This window comes from Piliocolobus tephrosceles, chromosome 1 (assembly GCF_002776525.5).
Source record: "Piliocolobus tephrosceles isolate RC106 chromosome 1, ASM277652v3, whole genome shotgun sequence".
In the NCBI taxonomy this organism is placed as follows: Eukaryota; Metazoa; Chordata; class Mammalia; order Primates; family Cercopithecidae; genus Piliocolobus; species Piliocolobus tephrosceles.
The window spans coordinates 64576515-64590221 of record NC_045434.1 but is presented as its reverse complement, the minus strand read 5'-3'; the positions used below and the strand labels follow the sequence as shown (position 1 = coordinate 64590221).

Sequence of the window (13707 nt, the reverse complement as noted above, 5' to 3'; positions counted from 1 at the left end):
TGTACAGACCCTTTTGCCATATAAAGTAACATTCACAGGTTCCAGGTCTTAGGACCTGGATATCTTTAGAGGCCATTATATAGCCCACCACAAACAGCAGTTCTTAGGAACTGATTAGAAATGCAGAACCTCAGGCCCCAACCGATTGATACCTTTTGAATCTTCTGATTCTAATTTCTTTTAAGAGGATCACCATGTAACTAGCTAGCACACTTAAGACTTGAGAAGCATGATGCTATGGGAACCTAACCAAAGAATTCTCTAATCATTGAGTCCCAACTTAAATACAAATTTACAGACTATTTTTCCTAGGAACTCTTTCAGGTGAAGTATGTTAATCAGAAGATAGATAATTTTCCTGAACACCATTCTGAAGTGCTTCTCCAAGCATTTGTTCCTGAATTCTCTCTCAAATGAAGCCACACACCCCAAACACCAGGATACTGAGGCTCCTGTTTACAGTAGTTTAGCACAGGGTTTGCCACTGCACCGTATTATAATAGTGTGGTTTTTTAAAAAGCTACATGAGAGAGGTAAATCTTATAAAGGAAGGTGGAGTCTCCTAACATCAGTTTTATTACCTCTGTACAGGTTTCCCTGGGTTATGTACTATCAAGTCAGGAATCAGGACGGGTGGCTTTTTCAAATGTTATCTATACTTGTGGCAATTGGTTCACATTCTGCTGGTATGTGAGAGGGAAGGAAAAATTGTTTATTGACCACAGATCCACAATATTATACTTGTCCTATACTTAAGCAATAAGGGACAGCATTTAAAACTCCTTTAAAAATGTTAATTTTGGCTGGGCGTGGTGGCTGATGCCTGTAACCCCAGTAATTTGGAACACTGAGGCAGGCAGATTGCTTGAGGCCAGGAGTTCAAGACTAGCTTGGGCAATGTGCGAAAGCCGTTGGGGAAGCTAAGTTGGGAGGATCCCTTGAACCCAGGAGGTTGAGGCTGCAGTGAGCTGTGATTGAGCCACTGAGCTCCAGCCTGGGTGACACAGCGAGATCCTGTGTCAAAAAATAATTTTGATCTTACAGAAGGAGAAGAGGGCTAGTCTTATACCATATCCCAAATGAAATTTAAAATGTCTTCTGGGGAATCACAGCAATGACTGAAACTTCTAAGAAGTGACTAAGTTTGAGCTGGTAAGGAAGGGATTGTCAAATGCCCTAACAGTCCACAGGAGGGCAGCAGTGCTCCGATTTACAAAGGATCAGTCATATTAATATAACCTTTTCTGAGTGAGCCTGGATATTCTGATGAGAACAGTGTAGTCCAGGAAAAAAAAAAAAAAATCCGTATGTACAGTCACTCAATTTTGAATCATTTCTGGAAGTTATTAGACTCCATGTTAAATCCTACTCAAGTACAAGTATGCAAAATTTAAAAATACGCAGAAAAGCTCATTCTTGGTTAAAATGTTAGCTGAAAGACATTACTAAGTTTTAGAATAACACAGAGTTGCCTGTTTCCCACAAACCCTAAAATCTACTTTAACACCACAAATTCATATTCCTTCTAATCTCAAGTCCCTTCAGCATTCTTCCGGATTTACTGTTAGTTACCTTACAAAGTAACTAACTCTCCCCATGTATTTTATGCCAATTTAAAAAATACATTACAGTCTCAAGGTCACATAAGATTTTCCAGAATGCTCTATTCACAGTCAATATAATTTTCAGGCCAGGTGCAGTGGCTCACGCCTGTAATCCCAGCACTTTGGGAGGCCAAGGTGGGCGGATCACCTGAGGTCGGGAGTTCAAGACCAGTCAGATCAACATGGAGAAATCCCATCTCTACTAAAAATATAAAATTAGCCAGATGTGGTGGCGCATGCCTGCCATCCCAGCTACTCAGGAGGCTGAGTCAGGAGAATCGCTTGAACCCGGGAGGCAGAGGTTGCAGTGAGCCAAGATCGTGCCATTGCACTCCAGCCTCAAAAAAAAAAAAATATATATATATATATATATATATATACACACACACATATATATAATTTTCACCTAGTGTTTTATTAAAGATTCAGTATTTTAGTGCTTCTGTATTTCTAAACCACAGATAGCCTTGTTCAGTTAGCCAAACGACAAAACCTTAATTCAAGTCTTCAATGAAATTTTCTGATTTAATAGGCTGAATTAAGAAAGCCGTAGTTTTCTTCTATAAGCCTTTAACTTTTATCTTTACAAGTTTATATAGAAAAATTGACTGTGGGGCTTGAGATTTACTAATGCATGGGTTTTCAACCTTAGCTGCACATTGGAATCATTTAGGATGCTTGGAAATCCCTACAGCCAAACCACATCCCAGATCAATTACACTGGAAATAGCTAGGGATGGGACCCAGGTGTCCGTAAATCTCCCCCAGTGATTGCAATGTGCAGCCACGGTTGAGAAACACTGAAGCCTGCTCTGAGAAATTTAGCAATCCGACTGAAATCTGCAGAGAGTGCAACAATGAGTTTTGCAGAAACAACCAAATCCTACTAGTTACATAAATTTTATATTTTGTTGGGACTTGGGTTTTTATTTAGCTCTACATATGCGTTCATGGGATGTAGAAGATATATCTTCTACTGAACACATGTATATATAGATGCTTAAATGTGGCTATCCCAAGGTTAGGTAATAATAAAGACTATAAGAGCAGGGCAGAAATCAGGCACAGTTTCATGAAGGGTAATATCTGAGCTGGGCCTTGGAAGATGCATAGGATCTCAACAGGACAGTGTGTTTCAAGCAACAGTGAACTAGGAATACAGCAGAAAGCACAGGGGAAATGGTCAGGCTTGACTGAGAGTAGGTTATTTGAAGAAGTGCGATAGGAAAGGCTTGGGGAAGAAAGTTGGGATTTAATTGTAAAAGGTCTTCAAGTATCAGGCTAAGAAATGTGGACTTCATCCAGTAGGTAATGTGATGTCACTGGATACCTCTGTGCAGTATCTATGTGATGGGTTGGGAGTGGAGAAGCCTGGGGATACTTAAGGGTCTGAGCTAGGAGGGACAGGATGAATGGCTGTGGGAGTGGAATGGTTAGAAGACGGGCCCAATTAGAAACATACTTCAATTTGAGACGAAACCCAAATAACACATCATCATGAAACGTCTCCAAATGTACAATTTTATTTTAACAGATTTCAAGAGTCAATTTTTTAAAAAGTGAGCAATAAAGAACTTCTATAAATGAGACTTCTCATTTTATAGCAAATACATTTTTACAGCTTAAAAAATTTTCTTAAATTCATATACACTTCTTCCTGTCATTTAAACAAACTTCCAAAGAAAACTGGTCTCCATATATTTAAGTAACAAATTTGACAAAATACATATTTATACATAAATCTCTAATATAAATACTAAATTTGAAAAATCAAATGTGAAGCAGAAACTGCTATACAAGTATATTGTATAATATTTATTTTATACATTAAAGTATTTGAATATACTTCAATTAGGTTTTAAAAAAACACCATTCCTTGCTTCTAAGTCATTGCAACATTCTTGAAAAGCATGTGACATGGGTATAAACTTCAACTCTGTGCTTACTTCAGAATTCCTGTTTGTTCTCCTCAAACTTTTATCTTCCTAAAGCATCTCGCCAGAGATTACAAAGGAAAGGAACATGTACAGAGCACTATAAACATGTCTTTGGACAGGAAAACAGTATTTATTCTTCTACACTCTTGATTCCCCAATCATATCTTCCTCAAGGCAACATTTCTTTGGCCCAGTTTGTGCAACTAAACATAAAATTTCAAAACACAACTTTTAACAGTGTGATCTGAATTGGGAGTGGCAGTCCCTGCTTTTCGCCCACTGGCTTCTTTGAAAGAAACTGCTTGGCTAAGGGACTCAGTAGAGGGCTGAGATCTGCCTGAGTATAAAGTGCTACCTGAGCTATATTTACTTTTTTCATCCCTTGGTACAATCAACAGCAAACAGACAAAGTGAAGTTACCTTCTTGAGATACATGGCTTACTTTGTACCCTGCCTTTTAGGAGATGAGGTAAGACACATATATAGGTAAGAGGCTTCTACTAGCCAAGGCAATGTAAATGGACTGAGATTCTCACGTGACTTGAGGTTATCTGATGAATTTATTCTCTTCAGAACCACCTACTTTTAGATGGCATGTTTAACACCTCTCTTTATTTAAGGAGGGAAAGAAAAACACATGTAACCAGAATTCAGAGTGGGTTACTCAACCTCAGAGAACATATGGAGTTGTCTTTGGGAAAACCACAAGGCTACAGTGTTCACTTCACACCATGAAGTGGCACGCCTGTTATGGCTGTCAGAGTCCTCTCAGTTCTTATGAAAGGATGCATCTGATTCTGAAATTACTGATATATGCGATCAGTTAGGGATGTTTTAAAAAGTGAAAACAAATGCCACACATACACTTTCTAGCTTTCTGAAATCACCAAACACATTACAAAGAATAGACAATTTACCCTATTCACTTTTAGAGAATTTTCCAATAATATTCTTGGTTAAGGAAGTCAAGCTTGTGCATATTCCCAATTTTCAGTGTTCTTGTTTTTAATGCACAAGAGCCAAAGTAGTATACACATATTCGTAAGGGCTTTTTACAACGAACGATATGTAAAATACATTCTACAGCTGGTGAAAGAATGAATCTTAAGAATTGGCATTAATCTTTGAACAAAAAAGATTTCAAAGCCACTTTCTTTAGAAAGAAAATATAATTTCATTTTGAACTATAGTTCTCTAATTTTGCCAATTTTATAAAATACAGCACATCCCTGCTTTAATACAATCAGGCATGCTGTGCTGACTGGTCCAATAAATCTAAGTGTTATTTAAGGGAAAACAGGCAATGTGTTCATACCCAAATTCATACAAGTTTCCAAGAAGCATCAAAGCATGCTACCTACATTCAAGCCACACTGGAATGTTAGTTAAGCCACGGTTGCATTCATGAGAATGAAACTAGAGAATAACAACTCGGTATCTGAAGATTTTAATAGAGTCAAAAGATGAACTAGCAAACGAGGTTGTGGAATCCATTCAGCCTCTCTGCTCTGCTGGAGGGGTTAATTTAGTCTGGTAAGTGGCATATTCAGCTCCATCATCTGCTTTCCTGCAAACCAAGGTATAAAAATCGTGTCAAAGATAAATATAATTAAGTACAGAAATTAAATTCCAGAAGCCTATTCAGAAAATGAACAATTAAAAAAATACTTTATACTACTGAGTCGCTAACCTGGGAAATAAATTATTCTTTTAAAATAATTTATTTTGTTCAACTGGTCTCACTGTAAAACCTTCCTTTGTCCCAGTCTTATATTTTTGATCCCCTCCAAAACCAGAAATAGAGCAATAGCATACAAAGTACTTAGTAACTATGTCCTCGTTTTGATGTAGGGTCAGTGGGAAAGACTGGAGACAAACGCATGCTTTCCCGATCCCTCCATTTTAAAGCTGTAGCTCTGGCACAGAACCTTTAAAAAGATAGTGGTTCTAACTGTTCAAGTATGTGATGCCTCATGTACGCCTCACTGTCAAGAAAATCATGTATTCCGCTAAGAGTCTCCTAAATAACAAAAGTTTATGTCACACTTTTAGTATAACAGTAGACATCTTTGTGAAACCTATTATTCTAGTCTAGTGCTGGCCAAAGATAGATGATGCCAGTCATGCGCGTAATTAAACATTTTCCAGAAGCCACGTTTAAAAACACAAATAGGCAAAAATAATTTTATTTTCTTTAACTCAGTATAACCAAAATATTGGGATGTATTTTACAGTTTTTTTGTGCTTAGTCTTTGAAATCCAGTGTGTGTTTGCAGCATACCTGACACTGGGCTAGCCACTTTGGAAGTCCTTAGCAGTCACACATGGCTATTGAATACTGAATTGGACAGCACAGCTCTGGTCCCTCCCTGCCTTAGTAAATTGACTTTAATAGAAAAACGAAAACCAAATTTGGACCAGTCATTATTTACTGGTATGTGTGCCACAGCAAACACATTGCCTTTCCAATGTCACAGCTAAGCATGTTAATTTTGGATACTTTAATAACCCATGTATGCCTAGTGTTCCATTATTGGAACACTAAGCATGTGGAATTTATCTCCTACTGCTCAAGGTCATCGCCAGGGTCTGATGGCAAAAATTCAAAAACTTGCAACCTCAGGCATAAATGGGTTTGTTCCTCTTTGTCGGGGAGGCCATCATTATGGTTCTCCACTGTGTCATTACTATACTTACAATATTGCAGTTCCCTAAGGACTGTAGTGATGACAGACTTAATGGTTTGGCCTGTCACTGAATTCTCCAAGACCACTATATTTTTCTTTTCTTTTCTTATTTTTGAGACAGACTCTTGCTCTGTCGCCCAGGCTGGAGTGCAGTGCGCTGTGATCTTGGCTCAATGCAACCTCCTCCTCCCAGGTTCAAGCAATTCTTGTGCCTCAGCCTCCTGAGTAGCTGGGATTACAGGCATACACTACCACGCCCAGCTAACTTTTGTATTTTTAGTAGAGACAGGGTTTCACCATATTGGCCAAGCTGGTCTCACACCTTAAGTGATCCGCCTGCCTTGGCCTCCCAAAGTGCTGGGATTATAGGTGTGAGCCACCGCACCCAGCCACCGCTGTATTTTTCTAAGTAAATATTTTTTTCCCATAGTAGTAGAATCTCTTTCTTTAAATACAATTTTAAATAGAAACCCAATTGCCAAAGATAAAAGGCATTAACATAAATTTAAAGAAACATTTATTGGATATAACAATGAAACTATTTTGAAGATAGCAAAATATTAACTACTGCATTCATTAAATTATCTTCAAATGTTTACAGATATCCTGAAGCTCAGAGAGAGTCTAAAAACTATTTTCGTAGTTGGCTTTAGCCTCAAAAGTGTCCTAAGAGACTAAGAAGAGATAGTAGGCTTCCCTTGTCCACGGTTTCACTTTGCATGTTTCAGTCACCCATAATCAAATACAGTCAAAAAATATTAAATGGAAAATTACAGAACTACATTTTAGATTGTGTGCCATTCTCAGTATCATGATGAAATCTCACACTGTCCCACTCCGTCCCTCCCAGATATAAATCATCCCTTCGTCCACCATACCCACGCTATGGACACTATGTGCCTGTTACTCAATAGCTGTCTTCGTTATCAGATAGACTGTCACAGTATCACAGTACCTGTGGTTAGGTAACCCTTATTTTACTTACTGGCCCCAGAACACAGTAGTGATGCTGGCATATTTTTATAATTGTTTGATATTAGTTATTGCTGTTAATCTCCTACTGTGCCTAATTTATAAATTAAATGATCATAGGTATATATGTGTAAGAGAAAACAGTATATATAAGGTTTAGTACTATCCCAGGTTTCAGGCAACCACTAGAGATATCCCCCATGGATAAGGAGGAACTACTGTATATAGGACTGCGTAGGCCCAGACTGCCAATTCTGGTTAGTATGTTTCGTCTTTCGCTTTCCCCGTGATCAAAGACACCACTTTGCTTTTACTAAGAAATTGTCCTTCCAACTGGCCTTGTAGATCCTGCTCCCAAACTTTTGATTATAACCTAGGGTAGGGCCTCACATTCTAAGAGGTGGGATACGTATCTCCCTCTCTTCCCAGCTCTGCAGACACACATTCTAGCACGAACAGAGGAATAGTTCCAATTCAGTTCGAAGACAGAAGGTGGACAGGGTCCAAGGGTTTAAGGCAATACAATCCATTTGAGGACTTTTTTGTTTCCTTTTATATGCTAAAAATATCCAGCCCAGGGAAACTGATAAAATATCTTTACAGAGTTATTTATACGTTGGAATTGAATAAATTTACAAAACTAAGTAAAATATATTTTGGTTTCTATAAAAGGGCATTTTTCTTCCTTGTACTTAAAATGAGTTGACTCTGTGGTTATTTCCCAGTGGGCTCACACATTCTTACTTTTGGATTCACAGCTGTTTTACAAGGTAGAAGAAGTGAAATAGTCTGATAAAAGGACTAGGGGAACATAACTCTATTTAAAGCCTGCGTCAAAGCAAAAGCCTGTCAGTACACATTATGTTTTCAAAGGGAATGGTATAAGAAAACATCAATAATGTAGCAAAGGGAACAGGAATGTAAATTTCCTCTTTGATATTTACTGCCAATATCTCTTTGCTCAGGTTATTGATATCTATATATCCACTGAATATTTTTCAAAAGCAAGGACATCTGAAAATAAAGAACAGAAAACAGATACCTTTTAATGATAAAAGCAAACCTTTCTCTCATCTCTTCTTCTCAGAGAGAAGTAAATTTTACTTCTCTGTGGGTCTCATCAGTTAGGTATGTGCTGAACAGAGGAAGGGAAAAGGGCTGAATAAAATAGTGACTTCAAAAAGAAACAAGAGTAGCATAACAAGTGGAATAAAATCCAGTGTAAGAGAATAACAGGAAAGCTGAGAATTAGGTTCATAACTTAAGACATTCTCATTCTCACTGAAGGACTGGAAAGATGAATTTTGTGCTAGAAGCTACTTGAACTTTGAAGTCATATAGATCATCCAGCAGATAAACAGACTGGAAATTCCTGTTTAATATGTTTATCTTTGAAGCTATTTTGCATGAAGTGAATCATGTCAAAATGTTTTCAAGGAATAACAGATTGTTGGGGAGAAATGGTACTGGTCTCTAGCACCCTTGAATTTTTTTTTTTTTTTTCAAGAGACAGCATCTCACTATGTTGCCCAGGCTGGTCTCAAACTCCTGAGCTCAAGCCATCGGCCTGCCTCAGCCTCACAAAGCTGCTGGGATTACAGGTGTGAGCCACCAAACCTGGCCTAATACCCTCAATTTTGAGGGAATACATTGAGTATGTATCAAATCCATGTAATATTATCTTAGAAATCAACTTTATGGCGTCATGTATTTGCAGATGTCTCTGGACTTTTGCATTAAGCAGTTTCTTTTTGTGGCACATCTGTTTTCAACAGATGAGGGGATATCCTTGCAAAACTTCATATTACATGGCGTCTCATATTTCTGAGATGGATCTAATTTTGTATGGATGCTTTCTAAACTAATGACAAAACATTTTTGTAGTTGCTCAAAAATTTTTGAAGGGTTAAATGCTCAAGAATTTGAGGGCCAACTAGAAAAACATTTAAGTTAATTTGATCCTTTTTTTTTGCCCCATGTCACTATATGCCCCAATTACCTGAAGTGACTATTTTTAATAAAGTAATTTCATCAGTCAATATTAATGTAACATTAAAAGTCAGTTTAGATTATACAAAATAATACCATTAATGGTAAAAAGGAAAAACTATTTGTCACAGGTAATAAATACAAAAATTATGCAAATAACTTTCACGAACTTAGCCAAACTGTCACTTATCCAGGGATGCTTAGAGTTAAAAAAAAAAAAAAAAAAAAAAAATGCATTAAAAAAAAAATCATTACAAGTAATGAAAATATTTATGTAAACAAAAGGCATCTCTTGTTCAGAAGCACAGTCATGCCATGCAATACAGGACTCAAGCAGTAGCAAAGACAGAGCTGTGGCTTCTAAGACTAAAAAGTATGGTAGAAGAATTAGTAAAGAAAGGAAATGTGAATGGAAAGGGAAGGAGCATGTGGATGGGACTGTTTTGGACCCATCGGTATCCTATACTGTTCTTAGCTGAGAGCTACGAAACAGAAAAGTGGCAGAATAATCTTTTGGCCATTTTTCATCAAGTAATGTAAATGATGTTGGATCATCCAACATCTTAAAATGACTATTTACACTGTTTTTGTATTTTGAGGTGAAGGCTGCAGAAGAGTAATTATGTTCCCAAATCATCATAAATACCAGTTTGCAACAAATACATTTTGGGCCAGGCCTTAACAGCAATTTGAGATTATTTGTGTCTGCTAGCCTGCCTCCAGTTACCCCCGGAAGTGGAGAAGTAACTCCAGACATTTTATAGTCTTTATAAGAAGTTTCTAAGGCCACAACAGCCAATCTGGGGGGACAAGATTATGGACATTAAACAGTGCAAAGAAAATAATGGAAATCTTTATTTTTTTAAGAGTTAAAAAAGGTAAGAAAAGCCAAGAACTATATATTACCCCATAGCCTTTTTTTAAGGATACATATAGATGAGGAATCTTAAAAACTTCAATTATCTTAAATATTAGAAAAATTTGCCAATAAGCTTCATAGTGTTTCTTCAGACTTCAACAATATGGGCACATCAGTAGTGGCCAACACCCTGGTCAGTGTAGTCCAGGCACAGCAGCAGCATCAGTACTGGGAGCTCACTAGACAGGCAGGGTCTCAGGCTCTACTCCAAACCCAATGAATCAGAATCTGTACTTTAACAGATTTCCAGGTGATTAATGTGCACATTAAAGTCAGAGAAGCACTGCTCTAGACTCTGAAGAAAGATAAACCACCCTCACATTCAATTCAGCTATCAAAATAACATGGAACTACAAAATAATAGGTCCATAAAGAGAGCCTAGCTTTGGATTTGGCCATTACATATTATGCTAAATTTCCAGTCGAATATGTTCCTGTCATAAAAAGGGCAACATCTATTCTAAAAGATTCCCATGTGTAGTTTATATTTTAAAGTTCAAAGGCAATTATGAGTTTCCTCTCTCACACCATTTTTTGGACTATTTTTCCTCAAATTGTGCTACTATATATAGGATTAATTATGTTGCATTGGCTAAAGATACCATACCTTCCCAAAATATTTTAAAATTTTAATGATGGCAATTGTTGGTTGGACCCTATGCTGTAAAATAATGGGCTTTTAAAAAAATCACTGGACAAATTAATTTTGGAATCTCAGTTCACTATTGCTACTGAACCTTTAATTTGGGAGTGTAACAGATAACTATTCAGCTCTAAAAGACCCATTAAGGCCGGGTGCGGTGGCTCATGCCTGTAATCCCAGCACCTTGGGAGGCTGAGGTGGGCAGATTACCTGAGGTCAGGAGTTCAAGACCCGCCTGGCCAACATGGTGAAACCCCAGCTCTTGTGGCTCATGCCTGTAATCCCAGCACCTTGGGAGGCTGAGGTGGGCAGATTACCTGAGGTCAGGAGTTCAAGACCCGCCTGGTCAACATGGTGAAACCCCAGCTCTAGTTCAGGTACAACAAATTAGCCGGTGGTGGTGGCGCCCAACAGTAATCCCAGCTACTTGGGAGGCTGAGGCACAGAATCCCTTGAACCCGGGAGTCCAAGGTTGCAGTGAGCTGAGATCACGCCATTGCATTCCAGCCTGGGTGACAGAGTGAGACTCCGTCAAAAAAAACAAAACTAAACTAAACTAAACAAACCCATTAACTGCAAGCTAGAGAGAGTTTGATTAATACTTGTTAAGGAACCTTTAAAAATTCTGATGCAGTCATATTTTAAACAAAGAAGGAAAATGAGTAGACTGTGACTTTGTTTTTTCTTTAGAACTTGTTTCTACACAAACCTTATGGATTTGTAAAAATATTCCATTGATAATATTTTGTACTCACATTGTTGTAGATATGTAACTTTTAAAATATACAACTGATAGATAAATCAAATATGCATATTGTGTTCCATAAATACAAGATTTAAGATTCAAGTGAAGGGATTATGGGTATTTAAAAAGATAACCAAGTAATATGAAAAAAGTTTGAGTTCCTTATGAGTAAAGAATGTACTTTTATGACTTAGCCCAAACCTGATGACCAGTATAAAAGGAATATATATTATAAAACCATGAGTACCAAAAATCTTAAAATTATTAGGTTTGATTTCAAAGCTATTTCTAAAACTATGAGGGAAAACATTTTTTTAAAATCAATAAAAATGAATATTATCTTTCAGAAATGTCAAAGCACCTAATCTTAGTCTATGTTCCAGGATTCATTCTAAGTCTTTTGTTAAATTGTAAGCTCTTTAACTAAAACTTGAGTTTGATGTTTAAAAACCCTATTTTCTTTAGAAGATATGTACTTGTACACTTTTCTTCTATTCTAAGCCCACTCACTGTTTACATTTTTATATATTAAAAGACACACAGTTAATTGAGGTACCTTATAAATTTAACCCCTCTCAGCAACTTTAACTTTAACCCCATCAGTTTTGCTGCAATCTGGTAAATTCAAAGAACATAAGAGGGAAATCGGACAGTGTTGTTTTGAATCTCCCAGTTTAACATGTATAAATAACAACTTTAAATGAAAAGACACCAAATTGGGTATTTAAATGAGATGCCTACATAGCTTCTTGCAACTAGCTAAGCTATATAGACAAGTGGAAACTTTCGTTATAAAAATTCCAGTGAATACAACTGTCAAAGTCTCCACAGTGAAATACTTTAAATTTAATTTTGGCCACCAGTGCAATTTTGGAAATAGGGAATAGGGTAGAGAAGGCCTCATAGTGAGTGGTCCTTGATTTGCTAAATAACTTAAACCTCAAATCCCAGAGAAATTTTTCTTAAAGTCATAATAGCTGTAGGAACTCTGCACAGATGTTTTTATGTTGTAGTGATGTTAGAAGTAGCTGAAAATATTTTTAGCAAAGAAATGCAATTGGTAGGACACACTCATGCAGGCATTTAAAAAAAAAAAAAGATAGCATGCAATACAGATTACAAACTTAAGCTGCACAAAAGCATGTTAAGTATAAGAAGGACCAAGAAGTTAGAAGAAACATGCTTTAATTTACCCTTTCTTCTTCCTCCCTTGAAGAAGTCTGTACAGGGCAACACAAATTACTGCAACTGCAACAACTACAAGAAATCAGGAAACAAATGACATGTAATTCTGAAAACTAATCATCAAGATTCAAAATCTAGCAGAAGAAATAAATGTTGGTTACATTTCAGTGTCAAATGTTATTTCATTTAAGCACCTACACATTTATATTCCATCCAGACTCTTTGCTATCTAAATCCAACTCCCCATAATCACTTACACAGTCCATAGTAAGTCAGAGAAAAGTCCTTGCTTAATTTAGAAAACTATCAAAAGGAAGCCAACTAGTGTTACTGATCATCTTGAGAAAATATGTATTACTTAGGCTTTGTTACTAAGTAGATATACAGAATATAACAGAATATAAAATCACTAACACAAGGGAGGTAGTAAGTATATCAAATAAAAGGTCAGGTTTTCCTAAATTGGTTTAACCAATTTACAAGCTGAAAAAACTATAGAAACTGGAAAACTATTTTTAAAACGCATGTCTTCACAATAATTTTTTGCCTTAAGTGGTGTCAAAATTTGTGATACTTACCTATGACAATAACAATCAGAGCAATGACCCAATCATCTGAGAAAGAAAACAGTTCAAAGATGTTGAACACATGGATCTCCAGATAGCATTTATTTCAATCAGATCATCTAAACACTTGATGTGGTTTGGCTGTGTCCCCACCCAAATCTCATCTTGAATCGCAATTCCCATAATCCCCACGTGTTGTGGGAGGGTCCCCATGAGAGGCAATTGAATCAAGGAGGCAGTTTCCCCCATGCTATTCTCGTGATAGTAAGTTCTCACTAGATCTGATGGTTTTATAAGCAGCTTCCTCCTTCACTTGGTTCTCATACTTCTCCTTCCTGCCATCATGAGAAGAAGAATGTGTTTGCTTCCCCTTCCTCCATGATTATAAGCTTCCTGGGGCCTCCTCAGCCCTGCAAAACTGTGAGTCAGTTAAATCTCTTTCCTTTATAAATTACCCAAT

General features: G+C 37.0%; 1 protein-coding gene across 6 annotated transcripts in view; it reads right to left on the bottom strand.

Moving 5' to 3' along the window:
• Nucleotides 1-3104: 3104 nt before the first annotated feature.
• Nucleotides 3105-13707, bottom strand: part of LOC111531166 (membrane cofactor protein) — a 43755-nt gene continuing 33152 nt past the window's right edge. For 3 of the 6 annotated variants that reach the window (XM_023198401.1, XM_023198404.1, XM_023198406.1), the window contains 4 exons: nt 13260-13295; nt 12690-12753; nt 8243-8335; nt 3105-5108 (listed from right to left, as the gene is read on the bottom strand). In XM_023198401.1, coding sequence (XP_023054169.1) covers nt 8284-8335; nt 12690-12753; nt 13260-13295 — 152 coding nt within the window. In that variant the 3' untranslated portion in view covers nt 3105-5108; nt 8243-8283. The remainder of the gene's footprint in view (nt 5109-8242; nt 8336-12689; nt 12754-13259; nt 13296-13707) is intronic. The other 3 variants (XM_023198400.1, XM_023198403.1, XM_023198405.1) reach the window with 1 other exon arrangement.